Source organism: Falco biarmicus, chromosome 1 (assembly GCF_023638135.1).
Source record: "Falco biarmicus isolate bFalBia1 chromosome 1, bFalBia1.pri, whole genome shotgun sequence".
Lineage (NCBI taxonomy): Eukaryota > Metazoa > Chordata > Aves > Falconiformes > Falconidae > Falco > Falco biarmicus.
The window spans coordinates 75,771,233-75,796,538 of record NC_079288.1 but is presented as its reverse complement, the minus strand read 5'-3'; the positions used below and the strand labels follow the sequence as shown (position 1 = coordinate 75,796,538).

At 41.0% G+C, this 25,306-nt stretch overlaps 2 protein-coding genes across 11 annotated transcripts in view; one reads left to right on the top strand and one right to left on the bottom strand.

Moving 5' to 3' along the window:
* The window catches only part of CRMP1 (collapsin response mediator protein 1), a 51,566-nt gene extending 45,733 nt beyond the window's left edge, over positions 1-5,833 (top strand). For both annotated transcript variants that reach the window (XM_056337832.1, XM_056337840.1), the window contains exons 12-14: positions 215-394; positions 2,911-3,076; positions 4,797-5,833. In XM_056337832.1, coding sequence (XP_056193807.1) covers positions 215-394; positions 2,911-3,076; positions 4,797-4,888 — 438 coding nt within the window. In that variant the 3' untranslated portion in view covers positions 4,889-5,833. The remainder of the gene's footprint in view (positions 1-214; positions 395-2,910; positions 3,077-4,796) is intronic.
* EVC (EvC ciliary complex subunit 1) overlaps positions 1-25,306 on the bottom strand; it is an 80,903-nt gene that overhangs the window by 14,295 nt on the left and 41,302 nt on the right. For 5 of the 9 annotated variants that reach the window (XM_056337797.1, XM_056337743.1, XM_056337787.1 and 2 more), the window contains 7 exons: positions 24,747-24,957; positions 22,163-22,369; positions 21,224-21,368; positions 17,786-17,894; positions 15,697-15,823; positions 15,337-15,430; positions 14,045-14,156 (listed from right to left, as the gene is read on the bottom strand). In XM_056337797.1, coding sequence (XP_056193772.1) covers positions 14,045-14,156; positions 15,337-15,430; positions 15,697-15,823; positions 17,786-17,894; positions 21,224-21,368; positions 22,163-22,369; positions 24,747-24,957 — 1,005 coding nt within the window. The other 4 variants (XM_056337760.1, XM_056337770.1, XM_056337779.1 and 1 more) reach the window with 3 other exon arrangements.

Genomic DNA, 25,306 nt, shown 5'->3' with positions numbered 1-25,306 from the left:
AATGGAAAGGAAAAGTCTGATCCAAGAAAGTCTGATCAGAGAGATTCTTTAAAATAATTTCATATCGAGATGCGTTGCTTTTCCTTCAGGCAAAGCAATCTTTTACACCATCTAATGGCAGTTGTCTAGAACTATCCCTACCAATGCAGATTATGTTACTAACCCAAAGAGATCTTGTACCGAACCTGCAGTGAGTATGCTTGTTGATCTTCAGGCTGTCGAGTACAACATCTTTGAAGGAATGGAGTGCCATGGTGCCCCACTCGTGGTCATAAGCCAAGGGAAGATTGTGTTTGAAGATGGAAATCTGCATGTAAATAAGGGAATGGGTCGCTTCATCCCTCGCAAACCTTTCCCTGAATATCTTTACCAGCGCATCAAAATCAGGAATAAGGTAATGTCAGATATTATTTATTCTTCTTTCTAGCCATACCCTCTTGGAACCACAGTAGCACCTGGTTTTGATTATTATTGTGCTGAGTCCACATCAGATGGACTGTATGTGACGTGATCAAAAAACAGCCACAAAAGTTGTTCCTCCGCAAGCGTGAACTGGTGTAACTTAATTAACACCATGAGCTTCAGTGGCTAGAGCATATAATTGCCTTACATCCAGCTGTGCAGGCTTTTGAAGGGAGGTGGACTAGGAATAGAATTTACTTTTTGTTAAAATTCAGGGAAAAGATAAAGCTTCTTTGGGGAGAGGGTTAGCCGGCAGAAAACCAGAATTTTAAATTGTTACTGAGCTTTGCGTACTGAAGTGCCACGCTGCAGAGAAGAAAAGCGTGTAAGCCAGAGACACTCATTATATTTGGCATCTCTGTTGGTGCATTTGCTGAGCTGACTATTAGCAGCATTCACAGTGCAGAAAACTTTTATCTTGTGTTTAATAAAAAGCTGGGTAAATGACCAAGATTAAGACTGGGTCACTTCTGGTTTTGAATGACATCAGTGCTCCTCTGCTGAAAACCAGAAAACCAGTTGTCTTGGCACTAGCTCGGGGTTATTTGGAATTAGCCTCTTGTCACTGAGCAAGGAACTTGCTGTGTGAGGACAGGTAACAAGATAAATTGAAACTCGTGTTTTCTTTGACCAAGCATATGTCACAACCTGTGAGGATGGCAGCTGAAATTAAGTGGATGAGCAGGTTGATAGTTTTTTTCATTCAACATTTGTTACAGAAATTCTGTCAAGCTGTGGGATACTAAGGGTCTGTGCTTTTAACCAGAAAAGGCACTGTAAAAATCAAATGTGCTTGCCCAAGTTTTGCAAAATACCAATCAGTATTTCACTTTTTTTACATTATGTACTTAGATGGCACGGGCCCTCTCTTCATGCTGGCCTCTCAGGTGTTTAGCGCATGGGAGTGCTATATAGATACTGACAATGTGATTTAAATATTGAAAAAACTTTAAAAGCACATACCAGAGAGTGGTGTCTTATGCCAGGAGCTTGCGCAAAAGTAACTGGGCTGAATAACCTGCATCTGGCAAACGTGCCTGGATTTGGGCATCTTGGGAATTTTGACATTTAGGAAAGCTGTGCAAAAGGACGAAGAAAGGGAGGGGTATTTTTGCTCTTGCGGCTCCCTCTGCTGCCTGCCGAGAGGAAGGGTGAGCAGATTCGTGTCTGCATTTCTTTTTCCACTATCAAATTTTATCCGTTGGAAATATTTAGAGAACCCCAATGACAGTCATATCAGCCACCATATGAATATGTCAGTGCATGACAGAGGAATATACAAAGCCTGTGTCAAACAAGGGGCTGCCAAGCTGTAACTGGCAAGGATAGCAGTATAAATTTATCCCTGATGCAGGGACAGCAGTATAAATTCCTGCCTTTGTGGGTCCCTGAACGATGGATTCATTTCTGTGATGGGCAGCAGCTCTGTTATGGGCATTAGTTTTGGCTCAGCCTGCAAGACGTGGCTCTTCAGAGCCTGATGTCCCCATCACGTGAAGCAAGGAAAACACATTGATTTCTGTAAAGGCTGGATCAGACCCCTGTGAATAGTGTCCTTCTATATGGTATTTTAATTCCACTGTTGGGGAAATGGCTCTGGAACAATAATCTTGTAAGGCAGAGATTTCTGATCTTTGTGATGAGCCTTGGATTCTGAAATTCAATAAATTCAGGTTCTTCCTGAAAATTGGAACTGTCGTTTAAAAATACTGTTTCCTAGATTCCTGTGATTTTAAGGCCAATGAAGCTGTTTTGATTGTCTTTTCTCATATTCATTGTAGGAACTGTACAGGGATAAAATCTAGAGACCTCAGACTGAAGTCAGAGCTCAAATGACAGATATCCCATTGACAAATAATGAAAGAAGGGGTCCCATGCCACAGTCTAGCATATAATTGCTTTTCTAGTTGATGGCAAGAAGTGGAAACTTTCGAAGTTTTAATTTAAAAAATTGCCACCGCTTTTCAATGATCTCTGGTAAAAATAATGAGACTTCTGAAGGGGAGGGGCAGAGAAAATACAGGCAGGAGTGAAACTGCTGCAATCAGTATAGTGAGTATTGGTCTTGTAACAACCCGAGTGGGATTCAGCAGCTGAACCCACCCTGCTGAACAGCCTCTGGGTGGAGGGAGAAGAGGTGGTGGTGGCTGATCTTACTTAAAATAAACATCTTTGGTCAGACTTGTTCTTTTGAATCCCATTTCTCCCCATTGACTGTGAGGGAAGCCTAATCGGGATCTCTCTCTTACAAATGCAGGGAGGTAGTTTTATAATTTCCTTTGTATGTAAAGCAGATTGTAGCTTTGATGAGAGTGTAGATGTGTTTTTAATTCAGCTAATGCTGAATATAGCTCTGTGCTCAGTGGTCTCGGCATTTAGGCAGGAGTGTCGTTAGGGAGCGTTATCAGAGCATTCAGTGTCTACATTTTTATTCTCCTCTTGATCTAGGTGGGAGGACTGCAAGGAGTCGCCAGAGGAATGTATGATGGCCCTGTGTATGAAATCCCAGCTACGCCAAAATATGCAACTCCTGCACCCTCAACTAAATCCTCCCCTGCCAAAAACCAGCCCCCACCAATCAGAAACCTCCATCAATCCAATTTTAGCTTATCAGGTAAGTCAGCCTGACTCAACAGAAATGTTATAAAGCCATGACTATGGATTATTTGTGATAAATTTCAATTATAAATACTTCTTTAATCGCCTATGAAAGGATTACATATACTCACATACATGCATATACTTACATATATATATATGTATGTGTACATATATGTTTTTATACATTCTTTCCCTAGTAATATTTTACGCATTGCCCAATATCCAGAATGTTTGCAGTCTAAAATTCTTCTCTGCCTGCAATCTTTTAATGTTACTTCCCTGGCCCATTACAGTTAGTGGAGGTCTCTGGCTGATGTGGCTGAGGCCCCTTGGTGGTATGTGCAGCTGACGGGACTTGGGTCTGGTACAACCCATGTGGCTCACACATCTCAGATTTATTTCTTGCTGCATCACCAGAGACTGCTAGACATGGAAACCTCAACTGTCCTGTGGCAGGCAAAGCATGTGCAGAAGCTGTTCATATGCAAATCAGAGTATTTCTTGTCCTCTTTGCTCTTGGTGCCCAAAAGATTTTCCATGGTACATAAGAAATAGACTGGAAAATCATCCTTGGGGGTTGTTGGAAATAATTCTTGTCATCTGAAGTCATTTAAAAGTGTGTCAAATCCTTACCCTTCAAAAGTCTACGGCCCAATTGGTAAATAAGTGGCTCCTTATGATGTTAGGAAAGTCACTGGATTTTCTCCCCTTTGGGAGCCAGTGGTGGAGCTTTCCTCCCTGACAGATTCTGTCTTTAGAAACTAAATGAAACTTCTGGAAGAAAGCCCAAGGAGAACAAATAGTTTAAAAACCCTTCTAGTGAGTCGCAGTATATTTTTGCCCGTACACCTGGGGCCATGGTGAGCATATACAGACAGGTAAAGCTATATAAAGCAAAAAAAAGTGCTTAGAAATTTGACCTCTAATAATAACAAGCGCACATAGGCATCTGAAGCTGTGGTTTCACAGTCTACTGCTGGATCTGGGTACTACCAAGGCATTTAGTGGTACAAATTTTATGCAAATTAGGCAAACACATTGCTGCGTTCGTATGAAATGAAGCAGAGCCAGAGACTGCGGTAGCATTTAAAATGATCCTGTGCTTTTACGGTAGTTTGCCATTAGGAAGCTTGAGTGTGATCAGACAATATTTGGCCTGGCAGCAAGCTTGCTGTCACATTGTTTAACCTTTCAACATTTTAAAATGCAGTTTGAAGTGGGTGTGAGTTTACATCAGCTCAGTGCTCCTTTCCTCATGGATTTATGATTGCTAACATCAGATTTACTGTACTGTTGACCCACGGACACAGTAGGAACAGGTATTCTAAATCAGTGGGGCAGGTCTGAAAAATCCACTTTGCACATACATACAGGTTTTGGGATTTTTTTGTAGTTATAACGGTAATAATTTCTGTCAGGGTCTGATCTCAGTAAGGGAATCTAGTCTGTAGGCTGTCGTCCCTGCCTGGGCTTTTCTTCAAGTCACTGGAAAACAATTCCCTATGCAGGGTGAGCATCAATCAGATCCCAAACATTGAATCCTACACTTTTTATTGAAGACAACTGCAGGTAGGCACAGAAATGTGTGTTGGAGATCTGCTTGGCACTTGAGTCAAGAGAAACCAGCTGATCGCTGTTTGAGGGGAGCATAGCTATAACTAGGCATGTAAAATCTCACTGCTCGTGGTTTATTCCTTCTGGTAGCTTTGTTAACTAATTTTCTGTTGTTGCAGGAGCTCAGATAGATGACAACAACCCCCGCCGTACTGGCCACCGCATCGTGGCACCTCCGGGTGGCCGCTCTAATATTACCAGTCTTGGCTGAAAAATGGTGATGGACAAGAAACACAAGGATGAAGGCTCATGGGAATACTGTCTGTTCCCTTCAGTATCTGTGTATCAAACCCACAGTTTTATTTGGTACTAATGGAAATAAAAACAGAAATGTCTTTTTTTTTTCTTTTTTTTTCTTTTTTTTTTTTTTTTTGTATAGGAAGAGGTGATAATAGTGTGGTGTGTTTGCTTGGAACTACTTGCCTCACAATTGTGCTTTCATGCCATAGTCACCTTAAAGCATGGTGCTTCCATTGCCCCTTTAGTGACTACAGGTTTTAGCTTCGTCTCGTAACTGAATGATGGTTCCTTTGCATCCTTTCGCTGTATTAGAGTAGTTAATGCATGTTACTGAGTTACTTATGCAAGTTGCATTCTGTGAGTGAGTCCCTTTAGAACACGTTGCCAACAATTGACTAGACACAATGCCAAGATTAATTTCCCTATTTGAGAAACACCACCAAAAACACTTATGAAGGAAGAAAATGGCCATCTTGAAAGTATGCAGTAGAGTAGTATAGGCAGCTTCTGTTTCATCTTTAATTTATTATAAACCCAAGAAGCACTTCTCTCAGACACAGAAAATTATCAGGACACGTAATGACAAATGGTCTCTGTAGCACCTGTCTGTTCCCACTCGGTACGTTCCAAGTCTGTGTCCTTCTTGTTTCCATTTTAGACAGAGACATAATTTATACATACCAGTGCCATTGCCACCCCTGCAGGGATTTCTCCACCTGGGCAGTAGTGCTCTCCTTCTGCATGAGATTTTTGGTACTTACAAATAATCCAAGTTGCTGTCGGATTTTTAAAGTTTTTTGTACAAAGTTTTTCCTTTGTAATCACATGCATTTTTACTTACTCTACCGTATCAAGATCTACTAGTCATGGTTCAATTTCTGAATTCAAAGCTTGTGAAATAAAGGAAATGAATTGATGGGTAAGCGTCTTCCTCTGCTTTCCAATGCTGTTGCTCAATGATTGAAAATTTAGAATGGAGAAACTCCAGAGACATTGTCTTTAGGTTGACGTGTGAAAGAAAGAACCTCCTTAGATCACAGGGGGTGTTAAATGTATAGATATCTGCATATGCTTACTATAGCATGCCATAATCTGCCTTTATTAAATAGAGCTGATGGTAACAACGTGACGTGCTACTGATGTGACAGTGGTTGACATTGCAGCTGCCTCAGTTTTGGCTAAATGAGACCTAAATTAGCTTTCTCTCAAGACCTTGAGGTCTGCATCTGATTGGCTTTAAATGGTAATTGATTGCCATCATCTTCATCTGTGGTAAACAGAGAGCCAGTCTGCAGTGCCCCAGTTTGGCCTAAGCTGTATTTGACTTCAATACTGGTTTTCTCTGCTGACTTAACTGGGATAGCGTGTAGGGATGGCACGAAGACAACATTGCTGCAGGTAAGGTGAGGAAAGCAGGCTTGAATTCTGTCTGTGAGAGTGAAGGAAATGCTTTCTCCTTGTCTTTCTGACTCACAAGCTATGTTAAAAACCCTTTTCCATTGTTTTTTCCTTGTCTGATTGCGTCGCAGATGTGGGAGGCGTGGGGTGCTGTGAAGTAGGTCAGCAAAATACCTCCCTGTGCCTTGTGCCACTTCGCCCTTGTCTGCCCTACAAAGCTGCACCAGGATAGGCCTTATAGCAGCGTGGTGGTGCTGCGGAATGGTTTTCTCTAGCTGTGATGCTTCACCCCTTAGCTCCTATCCATCCCTTCTGTGCAGGAATAAATTCTGTTGGCACAGGGCATGTGGTGCACGCCAGGTGCACGAGGCATACAAAAATATAGTTTTGGAAAGCAGCCTACATGAAGCCCGTCATCTCATTCTGGAGTCAGTATGCTGTCAGCTCCAGCTTGCCCGGGAAAGGAACCGGTACCCTGGAAAACCCCATGTTGGTCAGCTTGGTCTGAAAACCAGGTCTGAAGAGCCAGCTTTTCTTTTTGCTTTGATTTGAACCAGTAAAGAATCACTGCAATTCAGCCTGCAGTGAACTGAACTGACTGCTCCCAAATTAAAGAGACAAATAAAGCTTTTCATGAACAATACCTTTTGCTAAGGATTCAAATCAGTGTTTCCTACTGCTTGGAGAGTGCCCTCATCCCTAGGCTTCTTCGCTTATTTGGTGGTTCAGGTATTTTATATGACATGAAGTAAAATAATTTGCTCACTCAGTGGGTCAGGATTTTTGTATGATGTAAAATAACACTAGCAGAGAAGCCTGAGGACAACCTGCCCTGGAATAACCCACAGCCTAGGAGGTAGGACAATCCTGAAATGCCAAGTATCCATCTCTGCTGTCCTGTTCCAACCCGTTATGAGCGCTGAGAGAGCCAGCATCAGTTCTGGCAATAGAAATAAAGCCGGTTTGTGAAACTGAGGCAAACTTGCCATAGTCTGAAAATTTTGGAACTGCTGGTTACAATTTCCTTAGCGATTTTTCTTGTGTGTGTTTGTGCAAGTAGCAGTGGTTGCTCACCAAGGAAAACGACTCCATCTGTGAGGCTGGTCAAACCTGAGGTGACAGAAATGACTGTTGTGTAACTAGCATTGACGGATTCCACTTTTCCTACAAGCTCAACAGGATCCTAAAGCAAAGAACCTTTTGTCTACAAGCGTGTCAAGACCCACTGCTGTTAACATGCATTTATACTTTCGTGGTGATGTGTCCATGAATAAATACACGTGTGGGTGTTTGTGAGGCACTTTGTGGTTCAGTGCTTCTGTGAACAAGACTGTGCATGTCAGGTCAATGTAACTGCTGTTCCTCCAAGGAGAACTATGCCAGTGTGCTCATGATGTTCATAAGCCCCCGCAGCCTGACTGCTGCTGCTGCGAGGGCTGCAGGAAGCCCAAGGACCCTGTGCTGTGCCTGGGTCTCCCCGCTCAGGACATGCAATACTACCTGGATGTCATTCAAGCAGCATTTTTCTGGAGCACAGGTACCTTACTGCATGGTCACCAGGTGAGGTGACGGATGCCTCACCTGGATCATCGTGATACGCTACCAGAGAGATTGCTCAGGGGGGCTTTAAACAAAGCAAGGTATGTGGTGCTTCTCTTCCCACCTGGAGGTCTATTTCACAGCCATGCCCCTGTCCCTACATCACTAATGGGTCCTTAAAAAAATAAAAGAATAAAATGTGCATTAGCTGGTGATTCTGAGTACATCTGCAGAATCGGAAACTGTATTTGAGCTTGTTCCCTTGTAGGAGCACCAAGCTGTGAGATGGTGTAAACTGTGGATCAGGAGCTGCTGTTAGCTGCAAGAAGCAAGCAGTGCAAAGCTTTCATGCTTTTTGAATCATCAAGCTTCAAAAAATTTGCAGCAGGGCTATGTCCTTTTAATACCTGATAATGATGTAAAACTGGCTCTTCCCTATTGGCAACTGCAGACCTCTTAAAATTTGTCCCTATGACCAGTGTAAGAACTAGCTTTGTCAATCAAGTGATGTGGATGAGAAGGCTGCATCCAGGGATTGTTTCCCAAGTGATAGTTTGGACCAGTTCATCTGCTACCAGAGCACTGTAGTTACGTGTTTGAATTTTAGTGTTTGTAGCAAAGCCTGTTAATTATGATGCTCAGACTGTAGCAAAGCTGACAGCTATGCCAGCCGTTACATGTTTCTCTTAGCAATATGCTGATCTTTGACCTTAAAAACTAAAAACACAGACTGGACCAGGCCGGATGACCACCTGCTCTAGGTTCCAGTAACCAACAACATAAGCTTAAGTGAGGCCAGAAGAAAAAAGCAAACATACAATGCTAATGTTTCCCTCAGTTTCAGTGCCTTGTAATTTCTTGGGAAGCATCATCATCGTTGTACTCCGTAGCAGGCAGTTAAATTTTTTGCCATGAATTTGCCAACACCCTTTTAAACCCAAGTAAAATCTTGGCATTTATGGCTTCCTAGACCAAGGAGTTGCACAGCTTAATGCACAATGAGAAAGTGTCAAGCTCGTCTACTTGGCACCAGCTAATTCTTGCCATTTAGACCTAGCCCGTATTAAATCTCAGTGATCTAAACAAACTGATGTGAGGTTAGTTTTTTTATCGTGATTGTTGTGAAATTCACATAAGCTTTCTGCATGTATTTCAGTGGTGAGTGAGGGGTATTCAACTGAAAATAAATTGTGTATAGGAGAGGGAATAATATCTTACAACACAGCAAAAATGCAGAGTTTGGGATACTGTCGGGTATCATGTAACCAACCAAATATTTGCAGTGATAGGGATCGTCAGGTCTCAGCCCCCCTCCCCAACTGCCTATTCTGTAATTTTCTACCACTGTGAACTGTACGTGCAAGGCTACTTTTAAATACATAGTCATAAGATACTACTTTAAAAAGCTTAGCAGCTTCTTCCTCACAACTGGAAGCAAGCCGACTGCTAATGCTTCAGTGACTGCAATGCTGTTTCTGGAAGTCTTCAGCTAGCAGAGCCAGCCTCTTGCCCCCTCCCCGATGCTCTGCAGTGCAGCAGTGGCCGCAGCTGTGATGGTGCCCAGACCAGGAGCCCTTCCAGCGCAGAGGCAGCTCCCAGACAGCACAGGGCAGGCTGGGCAGCTGCACATGAATCCCTCCATAGTCTCTGCTGAACGCATGGAAGAAACACAACAGAACTGTTGTAGATGATGATCTCTGGGTGTGAGTATAGCTCCCAAAGACTGTTGTAGATGCCATGATGGAGAAAGTGAAGGTGCTAATCTGGTGCTTGCCCCAGTATTCGGTTCCTATGTGCATGGGCTGATCAAAAGATCTTCATGTGTGCCTTAGGAGTGCTTGCTTACATCAGGAAGCTGCCCATGCTGCAGTTTTAATAGGCACCAGCCTGAATGTCCCAAGTACAATTTCATTAAGTTGCATACCTCTTCATGTGGTCCAGGCCACCTCTCAGCAGACTTCGGCAGTATAAGGCTTTCCACATTCTGCTACAGCAGAGAGACTATTGTGGGCTATTTTGATTCTTGCATGATATACAATGCACTGAACAACTCTTAACACTATGCTTACAGTTTGTTTGATATATGCCCTTGTCAAAAAGCTGTGAATGAGGTTGAGCACAATCATAAACTGCTGTAGTAACTTGCTGCCCTTGAAGTTTAAAAAAGGAGAAAAAAGGCATGCATTTTCTCCCTAAATTTCTGCAGCAAGTGTTTTAGATATGTACCTGTAAAGGATGATCAAAGCTCCCTGTCAGTCCCTCCAGAATAAACTAAAGAGAGGGTGCTTTAGAGATTTACACTATAAAGCGAGTCTTTGGAGCCGTGACTGGTGCCTAGGTATCCCATTTTCCCTCATCTGACATCTCTATGCTGGAGACTGCTCTCAGCTGGCAAAACTGTTCAGCAGTTTATCTCCCAGGGATTCTCTAGGCACAATCCCTGTCTTGCGAGCAACTTCTACCATCACTTAAAACACAGGTAAGATACAGAGGTATGGGAAAGAAGCACCAAACATTTCAGTAATAAATCAGCAGGAAGGAATATTAGAATCATGGAAAGATTTAGATTGGAAGGGGTCCAGCCCCTCCCAAAATAAAAGGGGCTAACTTCAAAGTTGGGTTAATCAGGATGTTGTCCAGTTGTAAGTCTCCAAGGACGGATGTTCTGCATTCTCTCTGAATTACCCGTTCCAGCGATTCACCTGTTTCATGGCAAAGAATTTTTTCTTCCTGATGGGCAACTGGTGTGTCTGTGCTGGAACTTGTGACTATTGCAATAAGCTGTGCTCATCCGGCTGGTGATAAAGTATTTTACAGCATCAGGAAAAAAATCTCGGTCTCTGTACTGTTCTGTGTTGGCTCAGAAATAAGCAGACACATGCATTTAAACTGAACTGAGGGGCCAGAGGTAAAAAATCCCCACTCTGCAATGACTATGCCAGGAGCAGGATACAGATACTGCCACCATGGTTAAAGTTGAAAAATATACCAATGTAACAACATAACATAATGCCAGGGGAGGGTTACATTGGATATTAGAAAAAAATTCTTCACTGAAAGGGTTATCAAGCATTGGAATAGGCTGCTCAGGGAAGTGGTTGAATCACCATCCTTGGAGGTATTTAAAAGATGTGTAGATGTGGTGCTTAGGGACATTGTTTAGTGGTGGAGTTGGCAATGCTGGGTTAATGATTCGACTTGATGATCTTAAAGGTCTTATCCAATCTAATCTATAACCTAACATAAAAGTTGAACAGTGCTTAACTGAAAGCCAACTGTTGTGAGCTTAGCTTGGCATTTGCTACACTTGTTTCTTGGTCTAATGAAACTGCCTTGTTCAGCATCTGCCCCGCTGGCAGGGAGTGATGGCAAGTGCCATACTAAGCACAAAATCTGCACGTGTCTTTAAACAGGAGAGTGGACCCCTGGAGTTACTCAAGGAGACTGAGAAGTCAGTAACAGGGGCGAGAGTAGTGGGTGTTTTACCAGGAAGCTAACGTGCCTGTGAGAGAAGAAAGGAAACGGCCTTTTGTAGAAATTCCGCAGGGAAGTGCCCGCACCCTCCCCGGCTCCTCCTAGCTGTTCCCGGCCCACCACCCCCACGAGCAGGGGGGTGAAAAGCCGCCAGCTGCCCAGGAGAGGGCGCTGCTGCCCTGCCTTTGGGGCCGTCGGAGCCGCTCCGCACCAACGGCCGGAGAAAGCCCTGCCAGCCCCGCGCAGCCACGGGAGCCGCAGGGCAGCCCGGGGACCTGCTCCGGAGGTTAGCGACCCGGCTCGGCTAATTCATTAGAGACCCCACTCAGGTGATTATAGAGATCCTGCTTGGGTGGATACGCTGCATCCTAACTGCTGCGCTGTGTGGTTTAAAACATCACCAACCCCCGTATTAAAATCTTTCTTCTTGCCACCTACACAGAGCGCGCTGCAGGATTAAGATGTTCAAACTGAGGTAAACAGGCTGCATCCGTTTAAAAGAAACCGAATAAGCAGCAACTAAAATGCCCAGATCAGGAAGGCAGAGAGACCATAGATCCCAAGTACTGAAATACCCGAATCAAATGCTTGAAGTTGTACAATTTATAATAAAAAAAATTTTTACAATGATTGAGGTGAAAATTAACCATTAACAATTGCGTGTAACACGCCTGGTAAAGTCATTTGTGTGTCAGCACTTTTATCTGAGGTTAACTGCAAAACTGACGTACTATTTTTCCATCAAGCACCAAAGGACAACCTTTTCATTAGCAAATGTATGTTAATTTTTAAAAGGCAGAAAATTTTAATTTCATGAAAGCTGTAAGATTGCTTAAGTGGGGCAATTTATTACACTATACAGGTGTTCTGTACAGCCAGTAAGAACTAGCTGCTTTGCATAACAAGAATTCTCACAGGAAACATAATGAGCATAACAAACTATGCTGGAAACAAAAAAGTGTCCTTAAGGAAGAGGACTAGAGTATAAAAAATGAAACAGTAAACTGGTTTTGTCTCATTCTTCCAAAAAATAATAATTTGACATCTGAGACAAATGCAAAGAAACAGATTTATAATTATCTTTGTACAAATTTTTAAAAAGCATACAACAGCCTTGGAAGCACTAAAACGTAACAAAAGAGAGACCAAAGGTCATCTTTTGATGTACCAATACCATCTGAAGTTGGTTTACATACTGTTTACATTCCTGTCTATTTTTGTTAGTCCAAAGCAGCAATCACAAAATATTAGGACTACTGCATCTACAGCTCAAAAGCAAATGGTACATCACTGTTGTAATGAAGCCTTACTGAGACGCACCGGGTACCTGCGCAACCAGCCTAGTGTGGATCTGTTCTACAAGCGCACTTTCCTCAGGTACAATCCTAATCTAAAACTAACTCCCCTCCACATTCCACAAATAATCTGGAAGGGTTTATATTAAAGACTTCCCTGCTCCCCCTTACCAAAACCAAGTGGGAATGTTTTATTGACTGCTAAAGGAAGTCGGGATTGATTCTTGGTCTGTAGCTGAAGATGATTTCTGTTGTTATTGATGTTCCCCGTTGTTCCTCAGTAAAGCAGCTCAGTAAGTATTTATACCTGCTGAGATTCCCCAGAAGCGGGCTTTGGTACCATGTTCAGACAGCTCATATAAATGCTTTTACTACCTGTTGGCTCTTTTTTTCAGCAACTTTGAGTTTTTCCTTAGTTCAGTTTCCCCTTTATGTGGACTCTGTAACCTGTCTCTGAAAGAAATAAAGAACAAAAAAAACCAAAAAACAAAAACCAAAAAATTGTAGACAGAGGGTTTAAAATGCTACACTTCTCTCTTAAACTAAATTAATTTTTGTAAGAGAAGAAAGGCGCTTGCTATAACTCCTGCACTCACTGGTTTCAGCTGCCTCTGTTGAGGCTGCCAAAACAAAGTTGCATAAAGATAAACGTTCCTTTGTTGGGTCCCTGTTCCCTATATACGTATCCCTTGCTGGCTGTGGGAAAGGAGTGTGTGAAAAGGGTTGATGCCATCAGGGAAAGGAGCCATCTCCTCAAGTCAGTCCCAGGCTGAGGTCACTCAGGGGATAAATACTTTTCCCCAAAGGCCTGTGGCTCCTGAGAACCAACTGTTTGCTTTGCCTGTCAACAGGATTTTCTCTGCTCAATATATCAAGCCCCAGCGACCAGCTGGCTGGTTTGATCTGCCCGTAGTAATCAGCTGGCATCTTTCAGGTTTGTAGCCATTTCTTCTCTAGTTAGCACCCCAGCATAAGCCAACTGAAACATCTATCAAGAAAATCATTGTTAGAGCTGCTACCCTCATCAGCCAAAGACTGGCGCTTGCCTTTGTTCCTGAAATAAAGGTGGAAGTTGAAAGCCTAAATACCACAGACCATATTTTGGTTGCTACATGTCAGCCTAGTTCCATTGGATTCACTTGTCTCTGCTGATTTATACAGTCTGTGACTCAGGTTTTAAAAAAAATAATTAAAGGAAATTTGGAAACAGTATTTCTCATTTCTCTACCTAAAAATCAAGTTATTTATTAAATACACAGCAGCACAGACAAGCAAACTCAGATGATTTTCCTACATTAAGGAAGAAGCTCAGCTAGTGTAGGCATCATAGTTTGGGTTCGATGGACACACCTGCTTATGAAGTAGATTTTGTACTCCTTTTTATAGCTTTTCACATACCAGTCTTTTAGCCTCTACTGTACCTGCATAAGCCAGAAGTCAGTCCAGGGAGCTCTTGAATATTCTCATGAGAATCATCTTTGTCTGCTGATTCTGGTGACTGAAAGGTCTTCCTTTCCGAGTTTGTTTTTTCCCCTGAATTGTCAAATATATGTGGATAAAAAAAAAAAAAAGAATCACAGTACAGATTGTTTGGTTTTGATCAACCTAAAGCAAAAACGTACACTCTGCTTCATACATGTTATTATTTCAAGGACATCATCCCACTTTACATTAGCCTAGCATATTGGGGTTTTTACCATTGGTTAGTTCTCACAGAGCAGACCTTGAACTTTCACACTTGCTGGACACTAGTTTCCATGAAATGCAACAGTTGAAAGCCCTATCATATATTTTCTTCGCAAGCAATTAAAAATGGCTTTTTACTACCAGCAAACAGAGTAAAAGCCCATTCATAATCTTATGTGATTTGAATCAGAACAATCTGATGTTAAAAAGTCACTGGTTTTAGGGCCCTGAGCTAAGCTTCCATGTGTGTCCCTGGGGTCACAGTGCCTACCAGGGCAAACAGCTCTGCATGCTTGAGAAACAACTGACGGGGGAGACAGACTTCATAAATGTCCAAGTGAATAATCTGCTTTTCCCTTTTGGACGCCCAATCTCAGCTTTCAGCACCTTTCAGACGTAATGCCAAATGTTTCATTCTGATAATGACAGAAGGATTGCATGGTTCACAGGATGAGAATTTGCACGCTCTACTCCAAATGGGGATCAGGAAACACAGCTGCTATTCTGACAATTTGTCCCTAAGTATCTCTTGAATAATGATTAGTCTAATTTGTTAAAACTGCAGTAAATTCATATAAATATTTCAAGTTTCCTGATTCAGTAATATTTTAACTTTTGAGCATGTGTGTGGGAAGGTGATTCTTCCATTCTACCATGAGAATGAAAGCTGGGTGATTCAGCTTTGCTGTCCTCCCAAAGACTTAGCAGTTGAGGTGAACAGAGTTATTTCTAGAAAACATGATAAAGACAAGAAAAATAATTTTTGTTTGAGCAAGGCAAAGCCTACCTCAGTGGACACAATGAGATCTATTGGCCAAAGGACTGCTCTGGAGTGAGGAATGGTGACACCCAGCTACTCTGGTGAGCTGGGTGACCTTGGAAAGTTGCCTTATGTTTCTACATCCCGATTATGGAAATGGCATCGACAAAAAAATCTCTCCTGAAACTCCACTGTATTATATTGCAAAATACATGCTGATATGTTGAATGATGCGGGTTTTTTTAAACAGTTCAGGACTGTACGAACCTGCTGGCTTGCTCCTTTTGGAAGGCTGCTTCTTCACAGCCACTGGAACTCGGGTCAGCACAGCCAACTCACTCACAAAGTCCTGCTCTGCTTCCTGCACGAAAGGATAAACCAGAAGTCAGTTAACACAACACAGCTTGATTCTGGGTTATGTTATTCTACATGTGGCATGACAAAAAAGATGTATGTCACTGCAGAAACACAGGAAACAATATGGCTAGCATCAGGGAAGCATTTCCTAGAAGACAGTGGTGAATCTTAGCACTGATTTCAACTAGGACTTCAAAGAGATCCTTACAACCTGTCCGATGTTTTGCAACAGACTGCTTCAGATCCATGAGTCATTTTACCCTGATTTACCCTTAGCTGATTCTCCAACTCAGTTTCTAGGTGATGCAATCCCAGAAGCTTCTGTTTCAGAGACTTCAGACGAATTTGCTGCTGCAGTTCAAACTGAGCCAAAACCTTCTGCTGCTGCAGCACAATCCTGGTCAAAAGAAATTTAAAAGTACTAATGTTGTTCAGTTCAAAGGAGGAATACAATCCTGGCAAAGTATATTTACAAGGTTTTGTAGACAATTTTAACAATTCTGGCCTATCCAGCTTCTGCTGGGACAAAAAATTTTGCAGTAGATTTTTAGATGGATTTACTTATTACAATAACCTGCCTTGGCTCTCCATGGGATACAAACTCCTTTTGGAGGTAGGAATTGCAGCAGGACTTTGGGCTGTCCATGTCTGGACCTTGGGAGCTGTAGTTCAGCTCTAATGTTGAAGTCTGCTTTCAAAACCATTGTATGTTTCTAAAGTCAGCTGCACTGTCTGCTTGCCAAAGATACAAGCTGTTAGAAGATCAGGTGTGAGGATAAGGGATTAAGAAATAGGTATTTGATTCACAGGGCTCTTCAGTACTAGATTGAGACTGAGCCAGAAACATCGTAATTCAACACCTGGCAATTGGGAGCATTGACAACTATATTCTTCACTTGTTTTATTTTGTGGTTTAAAGATTAATATTAACACAGTAGAACCTGAATGGCTGCAGCTTTGCTGAATCTGTATTTCTTCTGTTCTCTTGCCTGGTCTACCTTGAAGAAATGCTATCAATCACCCATCACATTCCTCAGGGAAGGAGATCAGACAAACTGTTTCTGACATCTACACATAATTAAGTCACTCTTGTAATGGTCAATGCTTACAGAAGGTTAGCTTTCAAAATTCGCTTTTTGAACTCACACTCCTAACCCTGCACCAAGGGCAAAAGGAAATAAAACAACCTCTGTTGAGTTTAATAGGAGTTAAGACAAATCAATGGAAATTTTGTTATTAATTTACACAGGACTGGGATTTGACTGTAAAGGAAATCGAAACAACAATAGGAAAATGGAGTTGATTACTAATGGTTATGACACTAGCTTAGATACTGAACAGTTACATTTTTCAGTACCATATTTCTGCTTGCATGAAGGCCAATTTGATTGCATTTTCTTTTAAGACACTAGAATAGATTATGGGAGAAAAAACTGAGACAATGGGTAGAAGTGAATTTATATGGCAGAATAAATTATAAACTTGACAATGAATAACTAACAGATCTTTTATGAAGCCCTTTATTACATGGATCCACTTCTGTACTAGTTCAAACAAGGATGAAAAACAGAAAGCAGGCAATGATTTCTTTCAATTTGGAAGTGACAGAATGTCTAAAATAATTAACTTCTTTACAATATCAAAATTGCAGATGCTGTCTTGTTCTGGATAATAAACCAAGAGTAAAGAAATTAAATGATTACAAAAATGTATCATTTGCATGCCAAGTTGTACAGCTTTTTATGACAACTTACTCCTTTTGAAATTGCAGGGCTTTGTGTCTGGACTCTAAGTTTCATAAAATCAGTAATGAATTAAATATGATCTTTATTTAATTAACATTTGAGGGATTCCACTCCAAATTTAGTGCAAGTAATCTTGATTGTCCAAGGCATTCACTGGAATTTTCTTGCCATTTTGAGTATTATTTATGCTTCAAACATTTTCTCTTCATTATGGTATATGTTTACTCAACAGCAAACTAACAAACACTTTTGATGTTCAAAGCAGAAAGCATGAAACATTATGAATTAGACAGCATCGGTTCCCATCCTATATTTATGTCAAGTTTCTTTTAAGATTTGGCATATGTTTTGGCATTGTTTTTCATTCTCTCTTTTCAAACTATCTATGTATAGTTTTTCCAGCCTGTAATTAATGAGTATCAAAAAGTTTATTTAATAAGAAAGTAATTCTCTGAGATCAAAGGTTAGACGTAATTTGGCAACAGATATTTCTTCTCCATCAAAGACAAATCTAAAATGCAAACCCAAGACATTTATTCAGCTAGATATTTATAAAGATCTGCAAACACTCACGACATTTAAATACAGTCGGCAGTGCTGTTGCCTGCTCTTACCTTTGATGGACTGTGGATGATACGTTCAGCAGGCCTTTGGTCTGTTTTTCTTCCAATGCCAGTTCATTCTCTTGTTTCTTCTTAACTCTGTTCCTTTCCCCTCTTTCTGCTGAAATAATGTTTTTGTAAAATCTTCTGCTCAAAATTACAAACTCTGAGTTGTAGCAATCTTACAATTTATGTTTTGCATCAGCACACATTAATCCCTGTTCTAGGTAGTCTTTCCAAAGTTACTGCTCCTTAGGGATATCAAGTACTTCTTACACACTTGCTCTGCCACTATGATCTGTTGCACAGACAACAGTTTGTGCATCATTTAGCTGAGATGGTAATGTCACTGAAGTTCTGTTCTTACCTACTTCTCCCACTAGTCTAACTGATTAGCATGAAATTCAAAGCAGAAATTTTATGAAAAGACCTTGATATCTTAAGCAAGAACTGTAGTATCTCAACAAAAAACGCAATATAAAGAAAACCTCCGCTTGGAAGCCATGTAGTTCTGGGAATGCCTACCTTCACTGGATGTCCCCTCATTTGACAGCGAAGCATTCTGGGTACTCTTGTGTATGCTCATGCTCTGCAAGTAACTTGGTGCTTTGGGTGTATAACAGAATAGGGTACGTAACATTCATTTGGGGAGCATCAGACCACTTCTGAATGCTCAGAGAGGCTGACAGGCACCTCTCCTACCAATGGCACCATCAGGGAGCAGTTACTGAATGTATTCTAGGCTGGGCTGGGCTGGGCTGGGCTGTGATGTCTGGGCAAGGGGAGCTATTATCCACCTTTTTTTCCTGTGGCTGTGCCAGACACACCATAAATTCAGATTTACTAAGCCAAGGGATGCCCAAAGAAGCAAAATCCTCTAGCCTGACATTAAGCACAATCACTGGGACAGAGAAACCCAGAATTATGGTCCTTACTCCCATTTAGGTATCACTGAATGAAGTGCATAAGAAATTTCCTATGTGGCCATTCTAACCCCAGGGCTATCATGTAGTGGCTTTCTTGCCAACACTGTTTCTTCCATCTTGTGTTTTAGTGAGAGAGAAGTTATGAGAGTATGTGGTGTGGTGAGGAGGATCACACTCTCAGTGTAGTAATCATGCTTGGAGATCACCTAAGAGATCAGCCCCTTCTGAAATGGAAGAAACGTGAATGTTCTGCCTCCTGCTGAGCTTGGATGAAAAGTAGTTGGCTGGCTGGCAAGGCTTAGTGTGTCCTGGCTGTGCCCCAGAGCAGAGCTCCAGGCTGTTAAGAATCACAGAGAGAAATTTAAGTGCTTCTGGGGCCAATACAGCAGCTGAAATGAGAAAGGAGTGGGATTCTGCATCACAAATTTGGACTTAGTTTAAAGGATTTACATGTACTAAAGCATCAAAGTCCCTTAGATGGCAGTGCTCACGCCCAATGTAAAAAGCACCAACAAAGCTGAAGTAGTTATCTGTCGATACTGAAAATCTCAGCTGAGCTGAAGCATGCACATGTAGGTCTGCAGGATTTCTTCACTGTAGCAGTTTATTTAATCTGTGATTTTCAGCTGGGTTTCTCTTTGGCCACCAAATTTAAACACTCCTGTTTTTATTACCAACATAAATACTCTCATCCTCCCTCATGTGTGTAGGCTTACATTGCAGCAGGATTTTCTTTTTCTTCAGTTGAAAGGAAAGTGTGCTCTGCTTAGACATGTAATTGTCTTTCTTGTAGTACATGGAACACAAATACACTGAAACAGTAATATATCCACACAAACGATCAGAAAAAATAATCTAAATGAGTAACCACCAGAAGGCTGTCTGTGGTTCTAGTGAGTGGTATTCTAGGTCTCACAAACTAATGGGGAGACCAGTTGAATGCAATATGAGAACACCGATGAAACAGAACATTCAAGTGTGTAATGACATACATCTCAGCTCAGATCAGAGGAGTGCTCTGGAAGAGGCTTCAGTTTTAACACCTGCTTAAAGGAACTCAAATCAAAGGGATTTTAGACATTGTGGTTGGCTGAATCAGGTCTAAAGAGGTCTTTAGAGGGACTTTGTGAGAACTTACGTAACTGCCTTGCTAGCTGCCAATGTCTAAAATACAGATTGTCAAAAATCCCTGCAAAGATTTTGCCCTACCCTAGTACTTCAGCTTGCAATATTGAAGTCTTCAACGTTTGCAACAGGGCAGTGCAGAACAGGCTGGTTCTGTCTTATAACCAGTGAGCATATCTAGCTTCTACTGGGGCTCACAAATCCTTCCTACCAACTCATCTCTGGATCTCAGCCTTGAGTGGATATGCCTGTTCCTCTTCAAAAACTCTTCCGTGGTTAAAGAATCTCTTCTATTTAAAATTGCTAACTCTAGGGGGAAAAAAAATCTATTCCGTGTGCCTCAAATACTTAGCTATTGCCATTTTGTGAGCTTGCTAACTTCATTTAATGCCAACAGTCTTCATCCAGGGGATGTGAATGTGTTTACAAAAGAAATCAATAATCATAGCTTGCTTTTGTTCTCCTCTCCTGAAAGAACTAATCAATTAAAAATAATTCCAGGAGAAACTGCCTGTATTTATGTGAAATCCAGCCGTTCATAAACCTCTTCAGCAGTTTCACAACCTGTGAGAGGGTCATGGTTGACAGGTTAAGAAATAATGCAGTAGCTCACAGAGTGTTCCAGGATGGGCAGGCTTGGCTTTTTGGTGTCTCCTCTAACGCACTTCCTCAATTTCAGAGACAACAACATTTCACTGAGCCAAAAAAAAGCAAGGAATACAAAAATCTACCCCACAAAGCTGACAGCAGTCACCTCAGAGGAAGCGTACTGCCAATGACGTTTTAAGTTTTCTAACACAGGAGCAGGGATGGCAAACCCAGATCTCCTCCCTTCTAAGGGAAAGATTCAGCTTGCAGGTACCTGCCATATACCCTCTCTCTATGCCATGAATATCTGATTCATTGATTCGTTTTATTTGCATATATTAATATGAATTACTGAACAGTGTCCATGGTAGACGTTGGCTGTACAACCTAAAACTTGCATAGTTCTTTGCTTTCTGAATTCTTCTGTCTTGTGCTGCTGTTTTCAGCACCAGAAAATCAACTGCTGGTGGTTATGACTATGGTGGTATCTCTGATCTTAGCCTGGTAAACCAGAGTTCATGGTTAAACTATAAACTCCAACACTGGGTCATCATTCTGTGTGTGTCTGCCCCAAATTTACAGAGTAACAGGGTCCTGCATCTACGACCGTAATTCAAGTAATTAACAGTAAGAGTTCTAACACTTTTCCTTCAGAGATGGAAATGGACCTACACATTCATTTTGCTTTGCTGCTTACTTTAAAGAACAGATTTCTGTTATCTTAAAAAGCAATCTTCACAGTGATAAGAACATTAATTTATCTGTTAAAAAAACCCCAGAATTATCTTATAGTTGTCAATACCATACATACCTCGTAAGGATTTCAGTTGTTGAAGCTTTTTCCCTTCATAGCCTTCTGTGATTTTTCCTAACTGTTGATAGTAGTTTTGCACCAGTCTATTGATATTATCGCTGGTCCCATACACACTTTCTACAGCAGCTTCTACCAGTCTCTCCTGCATTACACAGCACAAGTCACAATTCATTTTCTAAGTCCAAAACTTAGTTTTGATCTGTCTAAAACTGTAGATCCAATCTAATTTTGTAAGTGCCCAGAAAACTGTGAATTTTGTGCTTTAAAAATGTGGCAGGCTGAGATGCTGGAAAACAGGTATTTCTGTTTATCCATGGAACATTTCAACATGAAGAATTACAGTAAAACCTTTCTGATGTGCCTCACCTCCATCTGGGAAGGGGCCATTCCCCTACCTGTTCAATCACTATAGTCCATTTTTCCTGTCAACCTGACTACCAGCGAAGTAAATCAATATATGTGCAGCTCTACTACAACTTTCCATTATACAGAAAATCCAAATAGTTTGGAACAATTTATTAACCTAAGAAGCAAGTTTTATTTTTATTTAATTATTTATCTATGAACTAATATTAAACTGTTAATATAAAAATACTACTAATTAACCATAAAACCTTCATCAATAGATAGCCACCTCAATTTCTGCCTCATTTTTGTTATTCTGCCACCAAGAACTCTCTCAATTTTTTTTATGTTCCAGGGTTTGGCTTAATAAAACCTCTTTTGGCTGCTGCAGCAAGTCACTAGAAAATACTATACTTCTACGTAACTGTTACTTTGTAAATACTTTGCAAGGTACCTTCAGTTTTAGCCCACATTGTAATGGTCTCTTGCTGACAATTCTAGGTGTAGGGTAATGCATAAATGAAATTGCTTTCCATTTCAGCAAAGCAACGCTCATTCTGTTTGGAAAACCGCTAGTGAACGTTTTCATACCTTAAAGTCCTGTCCATCATTTGAACTCTTTTTTCCAGCTTCCCTTCGCGCATGCTGCAGCAGTGTCTGCCCAATCACCTGCTCCATATGCTGCTGAAGAAACTGAAGAGCTTCTTGGATTTCTGTGACTAGCTGCTGGTGAAATTCTAAATGGATTTGCTGTGTTTCTTCCTCGAGCTTCTCCTCCTCTTCCAGAATGTGGGACTCCTGGTAATCAGACAAAAATATAGTACTGCCATTTAAAAAGGCTGAAAAACAACTTCACTTTAAAAGAAAGTCCTATACCCATTCAGAATGTTACTGCTTTAATACTCAGAATATTCTTTTTTATATATATAAAAATATTGGGAAAGGTCATGAACGTGTTTAATAGCACTTGGAAACCATTTGCACTCTTGGCATATACAGCATGCTGTGGTGATAAGTTCTACAGCTTATCCACACATTTTTTAATTTTTAACCTGCCATCTAATAGCTTTGCTCAGAGGTCTCTTCTTTTATTAGAAACAAGTGAAAAATTGTTCCCTACTCACATATTTTATGCCAGCTTTAAAACCTATGATAATCCAGAAGATACCTCTGTTTTAGGCTGAAGAGTTCTAGTCTCTTGAGGTCTTTGGACCATCCTTGCCATCATTTTCTATGCTTCTTTTTAAACGCACTCTCCCTCTACGCTCTCTTTAGCACACAATAGTATACACTCACCAGCACAACCTGTTCTGTCTGCGTCATGTGTATTAGTCTTCCATAGATTGCCATCTATTGAGTTGCTGATGTCCTTCTTACACTAATATTCTCATTTAAGGCTAAATAACATTAAATTACTCTGGGGGATTTGACAGTACCTATTTGATGCCCTCTTGGAAATAAGTAATGCAAGTAGAAAAAGAACCTGCTCTGTGCATATTCATCTGTCAAAAATAACGATCTCTCTATTAACGATGGGTTATTCTGACATGTCTTCTTTTATAGCTTATACATATGTTTTTGACTATTTTTTTTAGACAGCCAGAACTTCATTAAATCATTTCTCTTTTTCTTTTAAGAGACCTAATGTCATGTTATCATGTCCAAGCTAGGATTCTTTAGTGTTTCACATTTTATATGAAATCAAGACAGACATGACACTGTCTACCAATCTATAATTAGCCCAAGCTAAAAGTAAGTTTAGTTCAAACAACACGGCATGCTAAAACTCTGGCTGAGTATCTGTACATTAACTTTTTCCTTAACTCCTTATAATAGGTTCTAGTTTTGGAGGTTGTTAGTAACATTGTTTTGTCTCTGACTTTTCACAATTCCTCAGTTAGGCTCTACTCCTTTGGCAGCAAGGATCTTACATGTGTACTGTTAGGTACTTCCTTGTGAGATGGGTTTGAGCTGGTGCTGGAAAGAGGCTGTAATGGAGAGAGGCCAAAGAAACAGTAATACCTGGGGACGTTTCATTTTTGTTAGGGAATGCAGTGATTGCATCAATTAACATCCCTGTGGGAGCTAAGTGAGAGGGAGTAGTGGGAAGCACATAAGAGGAATGCAGTCGTATGCACTTGTATTATTTTATATTTTATTTCTTCTGAAAGTTAATGAGATTTTGAGATTTTCATACTTAAGAGGAACTACTTTAACAGAAGTATCAAACATGAAAATGGCAGCTGACAGAATTTCCTTATTCCTCTTCCAAGTGGAGAATTAGGGGGTTTATTATGCAAATCAGAATTAGAGGGATGCAAAATATCTCTCAGCTAATTACACAGTGACAGCATGGAGCACAGAGCTGCAAAGTCTCAGATAGGTTCAACCCATATGTGCAGCAGCAGTGGGTTGGGCAGAGACTATAACTGACACCCTCCAGGAGTGTCCTCTGAGGCTGAAATCTGAAATTCCGTGGTGTTCTAGGTAAATGTCCAATGCAGATAGGTAAATAACCAACACTTGATGGATTAACCCTAAAAATTACAGTCACAAACAGATCTGAAAGCAACTGTGGGAACATCAAGTCTAAAAATCCATTAAACCTTCTCCCATCTCCTTGACCTCCAGAAGCCAGATTATTTAGAAGGTGGTCAGGGAAATGGATACTGAGCATTTCATGGACAGAGGAAGAAGAATGAAAAATGATGGCAGTATAGAAGGACTTGCTAGGTCTGGTGGAGGGAAGAATTTCTTTGGATGCTCAAGTAAGAATTATTCAAGTGCGTATTACAATCCCTAGCAGAATTAGTAGGTGTTTATTTTACTCCAAAAGCAGTAACTTGTGTAGAAGTCCTCTATGTATGCTGGCATGCCTTCTTTCATTGGTATTTTCACATAAAATAAACAGCTAAATAAGATACGATAACACGTATCACAGCTATCCAGTAGATAAACGAGGTATTAGGGAATTTAAAATGTCTGCCCAAACTAAAACAGGAACTCTCGGGCACCTCCTATGCCAGCAGTGGGTACATTTTTGACAGAGAGTATTTTCCTTTCTATTTGGAACTTGAACATTTTTATTTTTTGTCATTTTCTACGGCAACTTCTAATGCCAGACATCACAGCATATGAGACCTCTGGAGAAAAACTACCTGGACACTGTACTTACCACTGCCTTTTGTAACTGCCACTGGTCCTCATCTTGGCAGGGGTAGGATCCCTTCTGCAGGGCATGTTGTTCTCTCAGTTCCTGAAGCAAGCTCTTCTTTCTGGACAGTCTCATGCAGGCCAGGGCTGCCATTCCAACTCTTCGGAGGGTTAACCTTCTGAGTACTGAACACAGCAGAAGCCGATGTTTTTGCAATATATAGTTAACAGACCTGTAAAAGGGACCATTAAAAATCAATCAGATAACCTGCTTGCTGATTTGGCACACTTGTGTTCATCAGTTGACGATGACAAGTTACTATTCATTCTGTATAATGTCTTCTCATACAAAGCATGCCTTGGAAAGCTGTTCAGGTGTGAAGAATGGGTACTGCTGCGATAAACTTATAGTTCTGTTGCACTGAAGTTAAAAATAGGAAGAAAACAGAAAATCTATAATTACATAACAAAAGGGTTGGTTTTTTTAATAGGAGACTTGAAATAAGATGAAAATAGAATGTAATCAGCACCACAGGGAAGTTATTTCAAGAAAATGCAGGACAGCATATCCTTGGATTAACA